Below are 19,659 nucleotides of genomic sequence, written 5' to 3'. Positions count from 1 at the left end.
GAAAAGGATCTGGGTGTCACTGTAGACATTACGATGAAACCTTCCTTCCGCCCAATGTGTGGCGGCAGCCAAAAAAGCAAGCAGGATGCTGGGAATTATTAAAAAAGAGATGGTTAACAAGATTAAGTATGTCAAAATTCCCCTGTATCGCTACACGGTGCGACCTCATCTGGAGTATTGCGTTCAATTCTGGTCTCCTTTTCTCAAGAAAGATATAGTGTCGCTAGAAAAGGTTCAAAGTAGAGCGACCAAGATGGTAAAGAGGATAGAAGGCCTCTCATATGAGGAAAGACTAAAAAGGTTAGGGTTGGAAAAGAGACGGCTGAGAGGAGATATGACTGAAGTCTAAAATATCCTGAGTGGATTGATTTTTTACTACATCAAAAATTACATAGAGTAGGGGACTTTCAAAGTTACGGGAAATACTTTTAAAACCAATAGGAAGAAACATTGTTTTTCACTCAGAGAATAGTTAAGCTCTGGAATGCATTGCCAGAGGTTGTGGTAAGAGCTAGTTTTAAGAAAACTTTTGGACAATTTCCTGGAGGAAAAGTCCATAGTCTGTTATTGAGAAAGATATGGGGGAAGCCACTGCTTGCCCTGGATCGGTAGCATGGAATGTTTGCTACTCTTTGGGTTTTTGCCAGGTACTTAGTGACTTGGATTAGCCACCATGAAAATGGGCTAATGGGCTAGATGGACCATTGGTCTGACCCAGTATGGCTATTCTTATATTTTATGCAAATTTATCTCATTCATTGTGGATATCCTAAAAACCTGGCTGGCTAGGTTTGTCTGGAGGACTGGGTTCAAAACTTTTGTTCTAAAGGCTTGAGTTCTTCCTGGATGAATTTCAGCCCTGACATGGACAGTAGGAAAATGGTCTGAATGACAAAGTTCAAAGATTTTTCTGGAAAAGCCAAGGAAATTGTCTGTAAGTTATGAAAGTCCTGTCCGTGTTTCCTGGGAGGAACAGTGTAGATGTCAACGGGACGGATTTATTAAAGCACGATATGCCGTGCGATTGCAAACATTAATTACCACCAGCCCTTTCATTTTCAAAGCAGCTGGTTCACTAGCACATTTATGGCAAAGACATGTTACCTATAGTGCAATTATTACACTTTAGTCAATCAGCCTCTATATGCCAAGGTATTTAATACTAAAATACCAATCTACAAGTTATAGAGTACTAGATTCTTTAAAATAAAACAAATCTTGTGAAAAAGCTCCCCAATTTTATGGAAGATTGTCCAGAAATTTTCAGAGGCCCCCTAACTCCTGGCACAATTGCTGAGGACATGACAGCCTTTGGGATGGACACGTATGGCATGAGGGTGCTCAGTTGAGGTCCCTGTTTCGGATTAGAATAATCTGAATGTCCATCACATTAGTGCCCGTCAAGCCCGTCAGCAGCAGAGAATGCCCATTTTGAAACTTGCTGAGGAACGTGTAAGAGTCGTTGCAGCCCAGAAATGCTTCCACATCCAAACCTTCCTGCTCAGCCTGTTTCACTAGCTCCAGGGAGCAGAAGGCACCAGCCGCATCCGTTGGTCCATCCTGTCCGTCGGTTCCACCACTAAGGAACACGATGTCCCACCTCCCTAGACTGCAGTCAGCTTTGGCCATCTGAACTCTGTGAAGCTCCAGAGCCACTCGAAGAGCCAGCTCCTGGTTCCTGCCTCCCTTCCCATCTCCTTGCAGGTGAACTGTACTTTCCCCTCCAGCCAGCAGACAAACTGCTCTTCCTGGTCTGAAACTATTCAAGGTTTCCAAGCAGCCGGGCAGATCCAAACCGGGAATCTGTAGCTTCATTAGATCTCTTTCTGCTTGTGGATCGGTGCCAGGCTCGACCAGGTAAGAGCACACCAGTTGAATGAGCAGACTGTAGAAACGGGACACTTCCTTGACCTCACCACTCACGGCTGCGGACAGAACCAGAGGGAGATACCCAAGCTCCTGGGCTCGGCACCTGGCCTGGGCTAACGCCAGGCTGTTAGAGCCAATGATCACATTGTGGACATGTTTAAATTCTCTGGGATCTGGCAGAGAGTTGGGCTGCTGGAGAGCTGATTTCACAGCCGCGGGCATGGCATGCTGCAAGTTATATTTGCCAAGGATCTGCAGGCAGTCACTGGCACTGTGTGAACTGGGGACTGTGGGACCGCTTGCTATAATGTCCAGTGAATCCCCAATGACATCAGACAGGATGAGACTCAGGACCTGGAATGGAAAGGATGTAGCATAAGAGCAGTGCGTACTTCAGAGAAAAGAGAGGCTGCAACATTATTTCTGTACATTTGTGGTTCTGTGCTATTAAGCTAAAATCAGAGTAACTTACATTGTAGAAACCAGGCAAAAATACTCTATCTGGCCAAGTGACCTAGGGGTAGTGGGCATTTCTTTTTTAGCCACCACGGGCATTTTCCAGAAGTATTCAATGCTGAGTCATATCCGGGCACCTGCATTGAATGGTCTATGCAGCCTGCTATCACTAATCTCGTAAAGTGCAATATCTAAGCAAAACTGAATAAAGATAGGACTATGTTTTATGCAGTCTAATTGGTTAACTTTCATACCTTATTGATCCAGCATACCATAAATAACCTAGTACAGAGGTCCAAGATAACCAGAGGAAGAAAGGCTGAGCGCAATGCGACACCAATATGGCACAGAAATGACGATTTAATGGTTGACTATTTTGGGGTCGTTGCCTGCATCAGGAGTGTGAAGTCTCTATGGGGCCTTTTTGCTATAGTGTATCAAGCAGTTAACATGCAAATTAGCATGCACTGTTATCCACAAGCATGGTTTAACTGTTACCCCGGTGGCACACGCTGTATGTTAATTGCATGATGCATTAGGAAGCGGGAACTGAGTGGGTTATGAGCAGGACATGGGCATGGTTTGAACACTGCAGTTAGAACAGGATTCTTACCCCGTGCGGACACTTGTGCAATTAGCATAGATGCACTTACTTCATTTTATTCTTAACATTTATATACCACTTATAACCAAAGTGGTGTACATTTCTCACTCATCATTCGCGGGAGATACGGGCAGAGCCGGACTGCGAATGCCGAAAAACCGCGATTATCCGGCTCTGACCCACCCCCACCTCCCTGTCACCTTCCCGGCCTTACCTGGTGGTCTAGAGGGCTTTCGGGGCAGGAGCGATCTTCCTACGCTCCTGCCCGTGCAGATCGCCATGAGGAAATGGCTGTAGGAAGTTCCCGACGTAATCTTGAGAGACTACGGGAACTCCCAGCAGCCATTTCCTCATGGCGATCTGCACGGGGTAGAAGCTTAAGAAGATCGCTCCTGCCCCGAAAGCCCTCTAGACCACCAGGTAAGGCCGGGAAGGCGGAAGGGAAGAAAAAAGATGGATTTTTTTTACATTAAGACTGTTTTTTTAATTTTCCCCCTCCCCAGAAAAAAAAATTGCGATTATATGAAACCGCGAGTGCAGGAACCGCGAATGGGGAGGGGGAAGTGTACATTCAGGTACTCAAACATTTTTCCCTGTCTGTCCTGGCAGGTTCACACTCTATCTAATGTACCTAGGGTAATGGGGGATTAAGTGATTTGCCCAGGGTCACAAGGAGCAGCATGGGATTTGAACCCACAGCCTCAGGGTGTTAAGGCTGTAGCTTTAATCGCCGTGCCACACGCCCCATGCCTCCTTAACTATCTCCTTAATGCCTACCTTAACTGTCATTTCTATTCTTAAAACACAGCAAAGAACATTTCAGTGCAGTAACTGAGGACACGCTGGGAATGACCCCAATACTTATTGTACAGCTTTTGTACTTACCGCACACCAATTTTTACTGTTAAAGCAGAGTTAAGTGCAAAACCTTACTTCAGTTTAGTAAAAGGACTGCTATATGGCCTAAACCTACCCAGAAAAAGTAACCCACAGATTCAATACATGGCACCGATCCAAGATTTGCACCCAATTAGGGCCAAGGAGGCATAGCCATGGGAGTCAGGCACATTCTTACAATTTGCCACAGTGTGGCAGAATCAATCTTTCTTTCTTTCCCTTTCTATTTTCTATACTGTTCTCCCAGGAAAGCTCAAAACGGTTAACATGAATTTATTCAGATACTCGCATTTTCCCCATCTGCCCTGGTGGGCTCACAATCTATCTAATGTACCTGGAACAATGGGGGGCGGGGGGAATTAAGTGACTCGCCCAGGGTCACAAGGAACAGTGTGGGTTTGAACCCACAACCTCAGGGTGCTGAGGCTGCAGCTTTAACCACCGTGCCACTCTAGAATAATCAAAATGTAGCAAAAGTGAGCCAAGTATAGGGCAATCAAAGCCACTATGACATCACTGATGAGGTTTGCTCTTAGGCATTGGTGGAATGAGGCATGATGACATCACAATACCAGCTCTGGTTATCAGAGGCTGAAACTTTTCACATACCATTCTCCCAAGGGAGCTCAGAACACTTTATATGAATTTATTCTCTATCTGCCCTGGTGGGCTCACAATCTATCTAACGTACCTGGGACAATAGGGGGGGGGGGGATTAAGTGACTTGCCCAGGGTCACAAGGAGCAGAGTGGGTTGGAATCTACAACCCGCAGTTCTAACCACTGTGCCAGATTTTCAGGCATAGTATGGTAAAAGATAGCAAGGCAAACCAAAGTTAACAAAGCAGGGTAAAAATATAACATGACAATACAAGGTATGGTGAGCATAGTTCAGCAAAGCATAGCATAGCAAACATAGCATTGCAAGGCATGGCTGGGATAAATGGTTAGGCAAGTGTGCATGATGAAACAGAATGAAAGACATGAAATGGCAGACAAGGCATGAGAGATCGAAGTATGGCTGACACAGTATGGCAAATATGATGTGTAGAAAAGGATGACAAACAGTGTGACAGAGTGTGGTAGAACACGGTCAGACATAGGATGGAGAAGAACAAACAGCGAAGGAAGACTGCTGCTCAAAATCTTTTATATTTCCCTTGAGAATCGCTACGCCGACTCGCAGAGCTATTTTGTTACGTTTTAAGAGAGATGTGTGACATTTTAGGAAGATATTAGGTATCACATCAATCTACCAATAGACTCCTGAAGCAGGCTTTTGGGCCTAAACACGATCGTGTCGCGTCACGACATACTAATAAAAGATATTGAGCGGCAGAGTCTTCCTTCGCTATTTGTTCTTCGCTTTCCAAGTTTCGGGAAGTAATCATCTCCTGTTTCATTCAGACATAGGATGGGGCATATCAGCATTTGAAACTCAAGTCAGGCCCTTTGTCAAAAGGTCTGGGGAATTAGGATCGGCACATTCTCATAGAGGGTCCGGGGAAGAAGGAGAAATTAGGTTCTTACCTGCTAATTTACTTTCTTTTAGCTTCTCCAGACCAGTAGAGGTTAATCTTTACGAATGGGTATATATCCAATCATGACCAGCAGGTGGAGACTGAAAACAAAACTGTGGGACAGTATATAATATACTCCCTTCTCTATTTACATCAGTCTGCCGAATAGCCAAGCAGAACTAAGAACTGGAAAACAGAAAGAAAACAATACTCCGAACAGGAGTAACAAATAACATACCCAAATGCTGTTGGAAAATGCAGAGGAGAAATACCAGAAGGAAAATGTCCCCACAGCTCGCCAGCTAAGCCAGCCGAGCCACAGCCGCTGTTCTTTAATTCTCCCCGGCCCTAGAAAAATAAAAAACTGCCCGCGAAACAGCCCCAACAACAACAACAACAGACAGGGTGGGGACCTCTACTGGTCTGGAGAAGCTAAAAGAAAGTAAATTAGCAGGTAAGAACCTAATTTCTCCTTCTTTAGCACTCTCCTGACCAGTAGAGGTTAATCTTTACGAATGGGACGTACCAAAGCAGTCCCTCACACGGGCGGGACCCCCGAAGGGCCGACACCAGAACACACACACCGAACACCGCTTCCTGACGCGCCAGAACATCTACCCGAAAGAGTCTGACAAAGGAATACAAGGAAGACCAAACCGCAGTCTTACAAATGTCCACTGGAGGCACGAGCGACGACTCAGCCCAAGAAGCCGCCTGACCCCGAGTAGAATGAGTTTTGAGAAACTCCGGAACGGGCTGCTGCCCCAGAAGAGAAGCGGAAACAATAGTCTCCTTGATCTAGCATGCAATCATAGCCCTAGAAGCGCCAGCCCCCCTAAGAGGACCAGTCAGAAGGACAAAGAGATGATTTTATTTCCTGATCTCCTGGGTCCGTTGCACATAAGAGCGAAGGACCCGACCAACATCCAACTTGCTCAGCTGTCTTTGCTCAGAAGAGCCCAACCAACTACCCAAGACCGGGAGGACCACAGATTGATTGACATGAAAAGGAAAAACTACTTTCGGCAGAAAAGGAAGGAACAGGCCTCAAGACATCCTGCTCCCTAGAAAACTCCAAGGGAGCCCTACAAGAGAAAACCTGTAGCTCAGAAACACGCCTAGCGGAAGAAATGTCCACCAAAAAGACCGTCTTCAGAGTAAGGTCCTTCAAAGAGCAGCCGCCCATCGGTTCGAAGGGCGGGTGCATCAGAATAGAGAGAACCAGACTAAGATTCCAAGAGGGAAAAGAGGACCGCACGGGAGGCCTGAGCACCTTGGCCGCCCGCAAAAAGCGAATCACATCAGGAATGACTGTCAAACACTGACCTGTCACAAACCCCCGAAAGGCTGACAAGGCCACAAGCTGAACCCGGAGAGAAGCCGAAGCCAGGCCTCTATCCAGGCCATCTTGCAAGAACTCTAGGATGTTAGGCACAGAAACGCGAAGAGAGACCACTCCCCGCACCTGGCACCACCCCTCAAAGAAGTGTTCCAAATCCACACAGAAGCTTGAGAGGTAGAAAGCCTCCAGGACCCCAAGAGTGTAGAAATCACCCTATCTGAATACCCCTTCTTACCAAGGCGACCTAAGATTCACGTACTAGTTACAGAAAGTTTAAACCAACACACAGTGCCATTAGACTGGAAAAAATCATATATTCGACCAATTATGAAAACAAAAAATATTAGTCCAACTGATCTAACTAATTTTAGACCTATTTCAAACATTACATTTTTGGCAAAATTAACTGAAAAAATTGTTTTCAACCAAATTTCAGAGTTTATAGAACAAACCAATGTGTTACATCCAAATCAAACAGGTTTTAGACAGCACCATAGTACGGAACACTCTCTTATCGGTATGACAACTTCTATCCAATACTTCTTAGATCATCATCAATCGGTGCTATTAACCTCGCTCGATCTTTCAGCAGCGTTTGATACGATTGATCACCACTTACTCCTTGATAGACTTCACTCTGTGGGGATTACAGATGAAGTTCTAGCTTGGTTTACATCATACTTTAAGGATCGCACATCCACAGTTATTTTCAATGAATCTTCATCCTCACCCTCACATATTACACATGGGGTTCCTCAGGGGTCTATTCTTTCACCTTTGCTTTTTAATATTTTTTTGGCTCCACTACTGACACTATGCCAATCCATTGGATTTCACGTTTTTGCCTATGCCGATGATATACAATTATTGCACCCATTAGTTAATAACAACATAAATGAAATTTCGGCTATTAATGAAAAACTAGATCAAGTGCATCATTGGCTTGACAAAAACAGACTCGCTCTTAACATTAAAAAATCTAATGTCATGCTTTTTCCCTGGAAGGATAGTTTTTCTCTTATTACTCCTATTTCAATCTCAAATGTTCCCATTCAATTAGTTAAAAATATAAAAATTTTAGGAGTAATTTTTGACAATAAACTCAACTTTCACGATCATATCAGTAGCATTGTGAAAACTACCTTTTACAGATTGCGGAAAATTCGTTCTATTTCTAAATTTCTCTGTCCTAAATCACTAAATATACTTATTCATTCTCTGGTGATATCTAAAATCGATTATTGCAATTCCCTATTTAAAGGAATTGCTTTACAAGAAATAAAACGTCTACAAATTATTCAGAATGCATCAATTAAATTAATAACTAAATCCAAAAAGTTTGATCATGTAACACCACTCCTTAAAAAGGCTCACTGGCTTCCTGTTTTACACAGAATCACTTATAAATTATGCACAATTATTTTTAAAACTTTATAGTCAAATAATTTTTATTGGAGTAACACAAAAACTGAGACATCCAGAAAAGAAGCACTCCAAGTTAATTATAAGAAGAAACGCCCTCCACCCACCCCCCACCCCCCAATCCAGAGTTCCCCACACAATATACAAAAGAAATAAAATAGCAAGTTATACATTCAGCAATTCAAAAGACGACTTCTGGCCACCGAGGTCAATGTATTCCAAAAAGGCTCCCACACTGTTGTAAATCGCTGTCCCCGTAAAGATGAAAAGTCAGTAATGTCTCTACGTTCCCAGGATAATAGAAGAATCATCTGTGTACGCCATAAAGAAAGATCCGGCGCTTCCAAATCCAACCACCGCAGGAGAATACACTTCAACGCCATCAGAACAGACCAGCGAAGAAAAGCACTCAATCCTGGCAACCTAGGATGATGAGAAGGAACAACTCCAAAAAGCACTGTAGATGACACTCTGATTGATGCTCTCCAAAGGTTCCCAATATATACAAAAAGGCTGGTCCAAAAGACCTGAACAACGGAACAGTGCCATAACATGTGTCCCAATGTAGCAGGTCCCTGGCCACATTTGTCACATAAGTCAGTAGGACGAAATTTTGCACAAAATGCCCTATGGGGCGACACATACACCCGAAATATCAATTTGTATTGCATTTCCCAAAAATACATATATTTCCGTAACATTACCAGTCTGGCTACAGCACGAGAAAGAAAGTCTTCTGAGAACACCATCGCCAAATCTTGGGACCATGACGTCCGAAGACCCTCATATCCAGGCAGGGGGGTTGCATCCTGTAAATGCCTATGATGGATTCGAAGAGGAACCTTCAATTGAGAATCAAAGGTATAGGCCTCAGATAATAGATCATATCTGACACGGCATAAATTAGCCCGGGTCAAAGAGTGCACATAATGTTTAATTTGCAAATAGGCAAAACGATCCGCAAGCACCAGACCATGATCCTGACACAGTTGGTCAAACGAGTGTATCGAACCATCATCCAACAGTAATTGAAATAGAAATTGCAACCCCCGTGCCTCCCACCTCGCAAACCAGGACCCTTTAGTACCAGGTAAAAAATTATTATTCCAACGGATAGGAAGAAAAGGAGACTCTCTATTATTGATATTATGAAATTTACATACCCATTTCCACACTCGACGTAAGGGGAGGCCAAACACCCGGATCCTTAAATCCGAAGAAAGAGTAGAGGGGACTGAATGTAAATAAGCACTAAAATGCTCCCCTGAAAAACTCTGCAGCTCCAAAACCGTGTTAGTAAAATCTGACGTACCTCTGAAATAGTCATTGATATGCCTCATACCGCAGCCCACGGTGAGATAACGCAGATTCAGCAAGCCCAGACCCCCTTTATAAGTAGGCGTCGCCACCTGTCGGTAAGGTAACCGAGCACGACGGCCCCGCCATAAAAAGTGCTGAACCAAGCGGGTAAATTTGGTCTCATCCCGACTCAATAAATAAAGCGGCAAAACTTGAAACACATATAACCAGGTAGGAATAACTATCATGTTGAGAAGGGCCACCCTTCCCATAAGAGAAAGAGGGTAGGGTTGCCAAAAACGTAAACGCACGGTCAGATTATGGAATAAGGGCTGAACATTAATATCATATAATACGGAAAGATCCGCGGGAATATGCACACCCAAGTATTTAATAGCCCCGTCAGCCCACTTTAAAGGAAAGTCACCCTCCCACTGGTCACAAATAAAAGAATGTGACGGCAAAGCCATCGATTTTTCAAGATTAATGGTAAAACCTGAGAAAAATCCATATTCCGCAATGAGATCCAACGCCACAGTTAAGGAGTGAGCAGGATTCGTTAAAATAAGCAGCAAATCATCCGCGAAAGCTAAGGTTTTAAGTTCCTGCCCCGCGATAGTCAGTCCACGCAACTCTCCAAAATGCCGTAGAGTACATAATAACGGCTCTAAAGTAAGAATAAAAAGTAAAGGGGAAAGTGGGCACCCCTGTCGTGTTCCCCGTCTAATAGAAAAGGTATTTGAAAGACGGCCATTAACTATCAAAGAGGCGGTAGGATTAGCGTAAAGAGAACATAAAGCCGCTTGATAGAAACCCAAGATAATCTAAAGATATCCCAAGATAGTCTAAAGTACGAAAAAGATAATCCCAGGCAACATTGTCGAATGCCTTGGCGGCATCAAGACTTACCAACAAAGTAGGGAGTGTAGCTTGCTGAGCGTGGGCTAAGGCCAACAAGATCTTACGGACATTCAAGACAGATTGTCTTCCAGGGACAAATCCTACCTGATCAGTATGAATTAAACTAGGTATAAAAGGGAGAAGTCTATCCGCTAAAATCCTAGAAAAAAGCTTAACATCTACATTAAGCAGCGAAATAGGACGGTACGAACCAGGAAGCTCAGATGGCTTACCCGGTTTAAGAAGCAATACTATAGACGCGTCATTTGCAAAACGTGGGAAAGCACCCTCCTGCACAGCGGTATTATAATAAGAAAGCAGAGGACCACATATATGAGGCTCCAACATACGATAAAATTCTACTGTAAAGCCATCGGGCCCTGGGGCTGTACCCAGCTTACTAGTCTTAATGGCCCGCTATAGTTCAATCGCTTGTAAAGGACTATTCAAACGACACACTGCCTCTGCTGGCAAGGTGGGCATCCCTGAAGATATAAGATAATCAGAAATCATATCCCCAGAGGAGGCTGAATGACTACTATACTGAGCAGCAAAGTAATCATGAAAGGCCTCCGCTATAGCATCAGTGCGAGTCACCACTCGCCCTCCTGCAGCACGTAAGGCCAAAATCGGTTTCCTACCCGTGGACTCATCTACCATCTTTGCCAACAGTCGGCCAGGTTTATTACCAAATCGCTGAAATTTGAATTTGCGGTAGGTGGACCACCGTTGGGAGCGCGAGTGTAACAGAGAATTAAGCGCTGTCTGCGCAGCCTTTTTAAAACTTTATATAATAAGTCCCCGGCTTTTCTATTTAGACTACTTATCCCTTATTCTACAAAGAGAACCTTGAGATCAAGCGAACAAAATCTTTTGTCTATTCCTTCTCTAAAAATTATCAATACTAGGAGACAATATATCTTCTCTTGTACGGCACCGCAGACATGGAACGCCCTCCCTATGTTTTTACGGGAGGAGAAAGAGTTTCTAAAATTTAAAAACGAATTAAAGACTTTCCTTTTTAGAGATGCATTTGCAAGTTAATTTTTAATCTTATTACTTTGCTTATTTTAATTCCCCTTTAATGTCTTATTACCCTTTTGTACTTTCCTTTGATGTTTCTTCTTTACCTTACAAATTGTATTTCATCCCTCCTTACCTTGTGTTAACAATGTTAATTTTTAGTTTTTTAAGTTTATTTATTAATTGTATGGACTGTTTTGTTACCTAATCTATGTAATTTTTTTTTAAATGTTCACCGCTTAGAAACTTTGTCTAAGGCGGTTAATCAAGCCATCTAATAAACTTGAAACTTGAAAACTTGACCCCTTTCAAAAGCCAAGCCGTAAGACAGAAGGGAGACGGGTCGAACAAGGGAATGGGACCCTGCGTCAGAAGGTCGTCCAAGGGAGGCAGAGGAAGAGGATCCGCCACCAGAGTGTCACCAGATCTGCGTATCACGGATGCCGAGGCCAATCTGGAGCCACCAGAACCACCAGACCCGGATGGCGAACAATGCGGAGAAGAACTCTGCCCACTAATGGCCACGGAGGGAACATGCACAACAGCCCCTCTGTTGGCCATGGTTGAACCAGAGCATCCAGACCCTCGGCCAGTCCATCCCTGCGACGACTGAAGAAGCGGAACACCTCGGCATTGCCACTCGTGGCCGTCAGGTCCATCAGGGACTGACCCCAAGCCTGCATTATCAACTGAAGAGCCACAGGGCTGAGACACCACTCTCTGTGATCTAAGATGTGACTGAGGAAGTTTGCCTGAACATTCTCCACCCCGGCCATGTGAGAGGCCGAGAGGTCCAGAAGGCGTGACTCCGCCCCAAAGCATGAGCCGAGCCACCTCCTCCGCCACCTGAGCGCTCTTGGTGCCTCAACGATTGACATAAGCCACCGCTGTGGCTTTGTCAGACCGGACTCTGACCGACTTGCCCATCAAGAGGGAGCGGAAGGCTAACAGCGCCAGAGGGACGGCTCTGGTCTCCAACATGTTGATCGACCAGGACGCCTCCTCCATGGACCAGGTGCCCTGAGCTGAGTGACCTAGACAATGAGCCCCCCCAACCGAGGAGACTGGCATCCGTGAGAAGCACCGTCCACTGCGATAGATCCAGACTCATCCTCTGGACCAGATGAGAGGTCTGGAGCCACCAAAGAAGACTGCAGCGCGCCAAGCCTCGCAGAGGGACAGGGACCTCCAAACTGAGCCTCTGGGGTGACCATCTACAGAGCAGAGCATACTGAAGAGACACATGTGGGCCCGCGCCCACCTCACAACATCCAGGAATTCTGCCATCGACCCCAAGACTTGGAGGAAATCCTGCGCCCGAGGACACCGGGACGCCAAAAGAAGGCGAATCTGAGATTGCAATTTGCTTACCCGGGCCTCTGGAAGGAAGACCTTCCACAAGGAGGTGTCGAACAGAACCCCAAGGTACTCCAGATGCTGAGCGGGGACCAACCGACTCTTGGAAAGGTTGACCACCCAGCCCAATGACCGGAGAAACTCAACCACCCGAGCCGTAACTCGGGCGCTCTCCTGCAACGACTTCGCCCGAAACAACCAGTCATTCCAGAAGGGGTGCACCAGAATGCCCTCTGACTGCAATGCCGCCGTGACGACCAACATCAACTTGGCGAACGTCCGGGGAGTCGTGGCCAGGCCCAAGGGAAGCACACAGATAGTGCAGACCCAATATCGCAAAGCAAAGAAAGAGCTGAGGAGAGGCCCGAATGGAAACAGGCAAGTAGGCCTCCGCCAGAGCGAGAGAAGTCAGGAACTCCCCCGGCTGAACCGCCAGAAGGACAGACTGCAGTGTGTCCATGCGAATAAAAGGGAATTCTGAGAGTCCTGTTGACCTCAGTTTAAACCAAGGATGGGCCAAAAGGTCCCCTCCCTTTAGGGCCCCATAAAGGAAATGGCGTACCAGCCGATACCGCACTCCTGAGGGGACACTGGACAACTGCTTTGAGATCTAGCAAGCGCTGAAGGACTGGCGAAAGGCAGGACATGGAGAGGCTAGATATGATCCGGCAGAGAGCGGGCAAAATTCAAGTACATAACCGTCCCACACCACCACCAGGACCCACTGATCGGACGTGATCTTGGCCCACTTGGGAAACAAGTTGCGAAGCCGGTCACCCACGGGAACCAAAGGGGGCGCCGGCAAAGAGACATCGCGCAGGACGGGCAGCAGGGGAACCGGGGGGGAACTCCCAGCCCCCTGACGGGCCCCCTGAAAAGACTGCATGCGCTAAGCCAACCGACCCCGGGGAAAAACCGGAAGCCTGGAAAGAAGCAGTCCCATGCCCCAGGCGAAACTTGCAAAATTCCCGCAGACGCCCCCGGGCAATGCCAACCCGAGATGCCGGGCGGGCACGGTCCTCAGGCAGACGGGGCACCTCAGAGTCCGTCAGAGTCTGAACCACCGGAACTAAGTCCTCTCTAAACAAAAAACAACCCCCGAAAGGGAAATTTTGGGAAGTTCAGTTTTGGACGCAGCAACCGCCGACCAAGCGCGAAGCCACAAGGTACAGCGTGCGGCCACCAAAAGTCCCAGACTTAGCAGCACCAAGTCACAAAGAACAACCGAGAGGAACGAGGCAGTCATCTCAAACTTCACCACCTCCTGATCCACTAAGGACCAGTCATCAGACTCACAATCCAGGACATGCTCAGACCACCGAAACACGGTGCGAGCCACCAGCCCCACACAAATAGCCGCCTGGACCCCCAAGGCAGAGACATCAAAATTATACTTAAGAAGTGTCTCTAACGTACGCTCCTCAGAGACCCTAAGAGCAGAACCGTCCATAACAGGCACGGTATGCCGCTTAGGAAGTGCCGAGACCACCGCATCCCCCATTGGCGAAATTAAGGTAGCCCTAGCCCCCTCCGGGATGGGATACCCATGAGCCAAGGCGCACACCAAACGAAACGGCGCCCGTAGGCCACTGCGCCAACACAAAATCCCGAAAATCCTGACGCACAGGAAAAGAGCGGGAAACAGGACAGACCCCCTGAAGCAGAGGGGCCCCCATACGCGGGGTCTCCGGTGGCGCAACTTCAAAAATGCAGCACCAAGGAGACTTGCTACATCAGGTCTAAAAGCTCATCCCTCTGAATAAAAAGCGCACCACGGACGCATCTGCTCTGGAAGACGTCCCCTCTAGAGGATCCTGGAAGCTCGCCAAAGCAGCCAGGTCCTCAACCATGCCAACACGCTCCTCCGACCACCAATTCGCAATCCAAGCCCCCCCGCGGGCGCTTGGATGAGGGAGGAGGAAGAGAGGACGCCAAACGAAAAGAGGGAGGCAAAGCCATAGGGGGCGCGGAGGGAAACCACCCCCGAAACCCCCCAGGTGCACGTGGGACCCCCAATTGCCTGCACAAAGAAAGAAATTAAATCGGGGACAAAAAACCCTGCAATACAGGGGGAAAGCCACCTGAGGTTGCAGACAAAATGGAGGGGCCAGACAGAGAAAATGGCGAAGTTCCCGCCAAAAATGCTCCCTCCATGGCCTGTAGCAGCTGAGAAGGCTGAACAGTCCCAGCCGCTAAAACAGGCAAGTTGGCATCAGCTGTCAAAAAAAATCAGCTGAGAGGGAATCCTTCGGGGAATCCTTCCGTGGGCGGTTGGGGAAGACTGGGCTTCCCCACTGCTCCCAGCCGACTCGCGAGGCACCATCGGCGGGGAGCTCTGGGCGCCTGCAGCCGCTGCCGACGGAGCTCCACCACCTCACCGACCCAAACCGCCGAGTTCAGGCCGGCCGCGAGTGCCTCGCGGCTGGACCTAATTGTGTCCCACTCCCCCGGAGAAGGGCACAATTGCTCCATACGCGACCTAGCTAGAAAAAAGTGCCGGTTAGATGAAAAAATACAGTTTTCTTAAAGGGAAACAACCCTCCAGACCAGCACTACCTCAGGATTTTTTTTTTTTTTTACAGAACAGACTCCACAGGCTCTCGAAGCAATATGCCTTGCTTGATTTAGGGGGCAAGGCTTACTGCTGAGGCTCCTCTAAAAAAATGTGGGGAGGTGGAGGAAGTGGGGGGAGGGACCCCACTCGAGACCCGCCGGGTTTGACACCCCCGAGGTCGGACGGACCCCCAAACAGGGCCCGCCCAAGCTCTGTCCGGCCAAAAACAGGGACTAGAAACCCCCTAAACAAATTCCAACAGCCCTACCAAGGGAGATGGGTACAGATCACTCAACACCTGCTGGAGACTGAAAAAAGACTGATGTAAATAGAGAAGGGAGTATATTATATACTGTCCCACAGTTTTGTTTTCAGTCTCCACCTGCTGGTCATGATTGGATATATACCCATTCGTAAAGATTAACATCTACTGGTCTGGAGAGTGCTAAAGAAGCGAGGTTTTTTGCCTTCCTGAAGTTCAGTAGACCTTCCAGTGATCTTGTGTGTGTAGGTAGTTTGTTCCAGAAGCGCATAGGTAGTGCGAGTAGGCTCTTTTTTGGGGGGGCGTTCTCAAGGCGGAGGGTGCGTCCCGAGGGAACGCATAATTGCTTTTCTTCTTGTGAGCGAAGCAGTCGGTTCAGGACGATGGGAAGACATTTGGAGGCCATAAAGGCCAGTGCCATGTCATGGAAGAGTTTGTAGGCCATTACTAGGCCTTTGAATATACATTGTTTGTCAAAGCCGAGGTGATCAGGTCTCATATGCGGAGATTCTTCAGGAGTCGGATGGCAAAATTTTGTATACACTATAGTTGATGGAGGATTTTTTTTACAGTAAGCCCGTTTAGGGGCTACGTTTCTAAATTGAATGCTGGGAATTCCAAGAAAAATAAAGCAGGAAAGGAGAATTCACAAGGCTGACACTGAATAGTGAGAGATGAAAATAGCAATTGTACCTTCTGTGAAGCCTAGGTTCCATTTTTTAAGCTGCATTGCCACCATGTGGACAAACTTCAAGTTTGCAAGGGTTTTACCTCCCTATTAGGTAGTACATTTCTCCCTCTGTATCCATGGGAGTTAGAGGCAGACCCGGCCCACAAATATTTAAAAAAACGTGAATAATATTCGGGCCAATTCTGCCCCTAACCCCCGCTTCCTCCGGCTATTTTAAGCCCTGTAACCCCCCCCCCCCTCAAGCCTTACCTGGTAGTCTAGCGGGTTTTCGGTGCAGGAGCAATCTTCCCACGCTCCTGCCCTATGCAGATCGCTCATAGGAAATGGCTGCCTTGAGCTCCCGTCGTAGTCGAGAGACTACGGGAGCTCAAGGCAGCCATTTCCTATGAGCGATCTGCAATGGCACAGGGGTAGGAGAGGGGTTAGAGCAAGGAAAGATGCTGGCATGGGGGAGGCATCCCACCCCTCCCTCGTACGAACAACTTGTCTTCCTTCCCTCCCCCATATTCTCCCTAGTAATGCTCGATTCATCGGGTTGTGGTATCAGCAGCAATTCACACATGCTGCCTGCTGCTAACCCAGAAGCTTCCTCTCCTCCGTGGCAAGACTTCTGGGTTAGCGACAGGCAGCATGTAGGAATCACTGCCGATACTGTGAAACCATTTCAGATTCTGCGTGGGAAAGGGGGATTTCTGTGTGAATGTGCAATTCCGTGTTGTGCTGTCAGTGCCGTGTTTTGCTGGCAACCGCCAGCATTAAAGATATTCAATACTGGGCTTTAGCACTGAATGTCTGATTTGTGGAACCGGCCAACGCATAGGCTGTTAAGTCTGATATTCAGCACTGGACTGGCTAAGTGCCAAGCCTACCCCCAGAACACCCCCAAAATTGCAAGTTTGCAGTTTGGCACTATTTAGTGGCACTAGCCAGTTAAATACATACCACTGAAAATTAGTGGTCAGCCCCAAACAGGCAAGAACCATTTCTGGGCAGTTATATTGCTGGGAGTATTGACCCAGTTATGTATTTCATGATTCACTGCACATAGATTGGTGCATTTTGTTATTGTTAGAACTTAAGAACATAAGAAATGCCTGCACCGGTTCAGACCATGGGTCCATCTAGTCTGGCGATCCGCACAAGCAGAGGCCCAGCCAGGTCTACCCTGGCGAATACCTTAGTTACTCAATGTGTCTTTCAAGAAGATATGCATCCAACTAGCCCTTAAATCCTGGAATGAGTTACGAGTGTTTGTTTTCCAACAGAACAGAATGATACGAAAACTAAAAACACAAACCAAAGCTTTGTTCTCCTCCCCCCACTAATCCTCTGTGATTGATTTACAGCAATGGTAACACATACTGTCAACCTGAATATTTACCTGCGCAGGGTACGCTGCCTGAGCCAATCCCCCACCTTTCAGCCGAGAAAGACTTTTGCGCACAGTGTTGAGTTCATGAATGGTTGCTCCTCTTGCTGCTAGCATTTTTGTGACGGTCTGCTTCTCTTCCAGGGTCACAGGAGGAACAGGAGCAGGTAACAGGGCAGAGCCTCCTCCTGCCATGACAAATAGGCTTCTGTAAGACCCCCATGTCTGCCTTGACAATTCTGTACTTATGAGCCTGAGAGAACAATTTGGTACAAACTCCAGCGAAGTAGCCTGTAAGCACTGCTGCAAGGGGAGCTTAAGAGCAGTGACCTCCCCACTTGTAATGCTAAACAAACTTCCATGAAGGATCTGGGAGCAAAGTATCCCCTGCCTTCAATTCTGTACAAACTCCAGTGAGGGATTTGGAACCTGGGAACAGAGTGATCCTCTCACCCACCTGCAGTTCTATATGCAATGCAGCAAAGGAAGCTTACAGCCTGAGAGCAGTGACCTGTCCTCGCCCCTCCCCTCCTTACAATTCTGTACAAACTCCAGTGAGAGATCTGAGTGACCCCCTTACCCCCCACCCCCTTAGTTTTATGTGCACTGCAGCAAGGGGAGCTTAGAGTCTGAGGGCAGTGATCTGTCCCCCCCCCCCAGTAATTCTATACAAACTCCATTGAGGTATCTGGAATTTGAGAACAGAGGGACCCCCTGCAGTTCTGTGTAAACTATGATGAAGGGTTTGGAGTGTTCCCCTGCAATTCTGAACAAACTCACTACAATTCCTTTTTATTTATCTGATTTGGATTAATCACTTCAGTAGAAGTATGTTCAAAATGAATATGATCAATTATGAATACAGTAAAAGAATTGCTCATGGAAGAACTAGGAGGGTGATAAGAGAAGAAATGATGGGAGAAAGTTCCTGGGCAAACTTAGATCAATGCCTTACCTGAGATCAGAACCAGGAGCAGATCACTGGCTGTCAGCCCCTTAGTCAATCTCTCAATCTCCTCAGCTGCCCGCACTGCAGCCTCATCTGGAAGATTGTGTTTGGCTCCTTCCATGACTTTGATCCTACTGTCCGATTTAAGTAACATCTTCCTGAAAAATACAACACAAATGCTACTGGGTATATTTCCATAAAAGCTGATCTTCACGATGGCAGTGACAGAGAGCCCAAAACATAGGACAAGTGGGTGTCTCATCTTCCCACCATCTGTGACGTAGCATCTGCAAACATACACCAAAGAGGATCTCATCCTTCCATCTCCAAATGGCAAAGCATAGACCTTGCCCAACAAAGTTACTGATGGTATGTATGGATATGTAACTTTTGCTCCCTTTCTTCTGGCTATTAGACACATAATCAAAACATACATCTAAGTCTGATTTGGACGTAAGGCGCTAGACGCCCAAAGTCAGCAGTGGGAAAATGCCCATTTTCGAAAAATGCTTCCAAAATTTTTTTCACCCAAAAATTTGTCTAGCTGAACGTTCAGGCCATTGGGTCTCCAAAGTCCCTCCTCGAGGGCCGAATCCAGTCAGGTTTTCGGGATTTCCCCAATGAGTATGTATGAGATCTATGTGCATGTACTGCTTTCAATACATATTCATTGGGGAAATCCCGAAAAGCTGACTGGATTCGGCCCTCGAGGAGGGACTCTGGAGACCCCTGGCCTAGACCAACAGAACATCTATCTTTATATCACATTTTCGCTCAAAATTTTGTCCCAGTTCCAAATGCCCAGAACAAGACCATTTGGATGTGGGAAGGTCCAATCTTGTAATGGACTGGTCACCCGAACATGGCAACAGAGCAGTGGAGCACCTTACAGGGCACTGCTGTGAACTTCACATAAAGGGTGCCATATAAACATCTCACCAGAACTCGCTTATAAGTTATGGTGAGACCCCCCCAAAACCCACTATACCAACCTGTCTACAACCCCAATAGCCCTTATGGCTGCAGGTGGCACCTATATAGTAGTAGAGTAGGGTTTTAGTGGGCTCACATGTTCCACCATAAATGTAGTGGTTACAGTGACTTATGGGACTTGCTACTCCTCTCTATGGTTCATTAAACCACCCAC

General features: G+C 46.9%; 1 protein-coding gene across 7 annotated transcripts in view; it reads right to left on the bottom strand.

Annotated features, from left to right (window-relative positions):
- Positions 1–663: 663 nt before the first annotated feature.
- The window catches only part of GLYCTK (glycerate kinase), a 28,057-nt gene continuing 9,061 nt past the window's right edge, over positions 664–19,659 (bottom strand). For all 7 annotated transcript variants that reach the window (XM_033925790.1, XM_033925793.1, XM_033925794.1 and 4 more), the window contains 3 exons: positions 18,519–18,670; positions 17,576–17,751; positions 664–2,223 (listed from right to left, as the gene is read on the bottom strand). In XM_033925790.1, the coding sequence (XP_033781681.1) occupies positions 1,342–2,223; positions 17,576–17,751; positions 18,519–18,670 (1,210 nt within the window). In that variant the 3' untranslated portion in view covers positions 664–1,341. The remainder of the gene's footprint in view (positions 2,224–17,575; positions 17,752–18,518; positions 18,671–19,659) is intronic.

This window comes from Geotrypetes seraphini, chromosome 17 (genome assembly GCF_902459505.1).
Source record: "Geotrypetes seraphini chromosome 17, aGeoSer1.1, whole genome shotgun sequence".
In the NCBI taxonomy this organism is placed as follows: Eukaryota; Metazoa; Chordata; class Amphibia; order Gymnophiona; family Dermophiidae; genus Geotrypetes; species Geotrypetes seraphini.
Note: the sequence above shows the minus strand (reverse complement) of the source record. Positions and strands in the feature narration are given on the sequence as shown.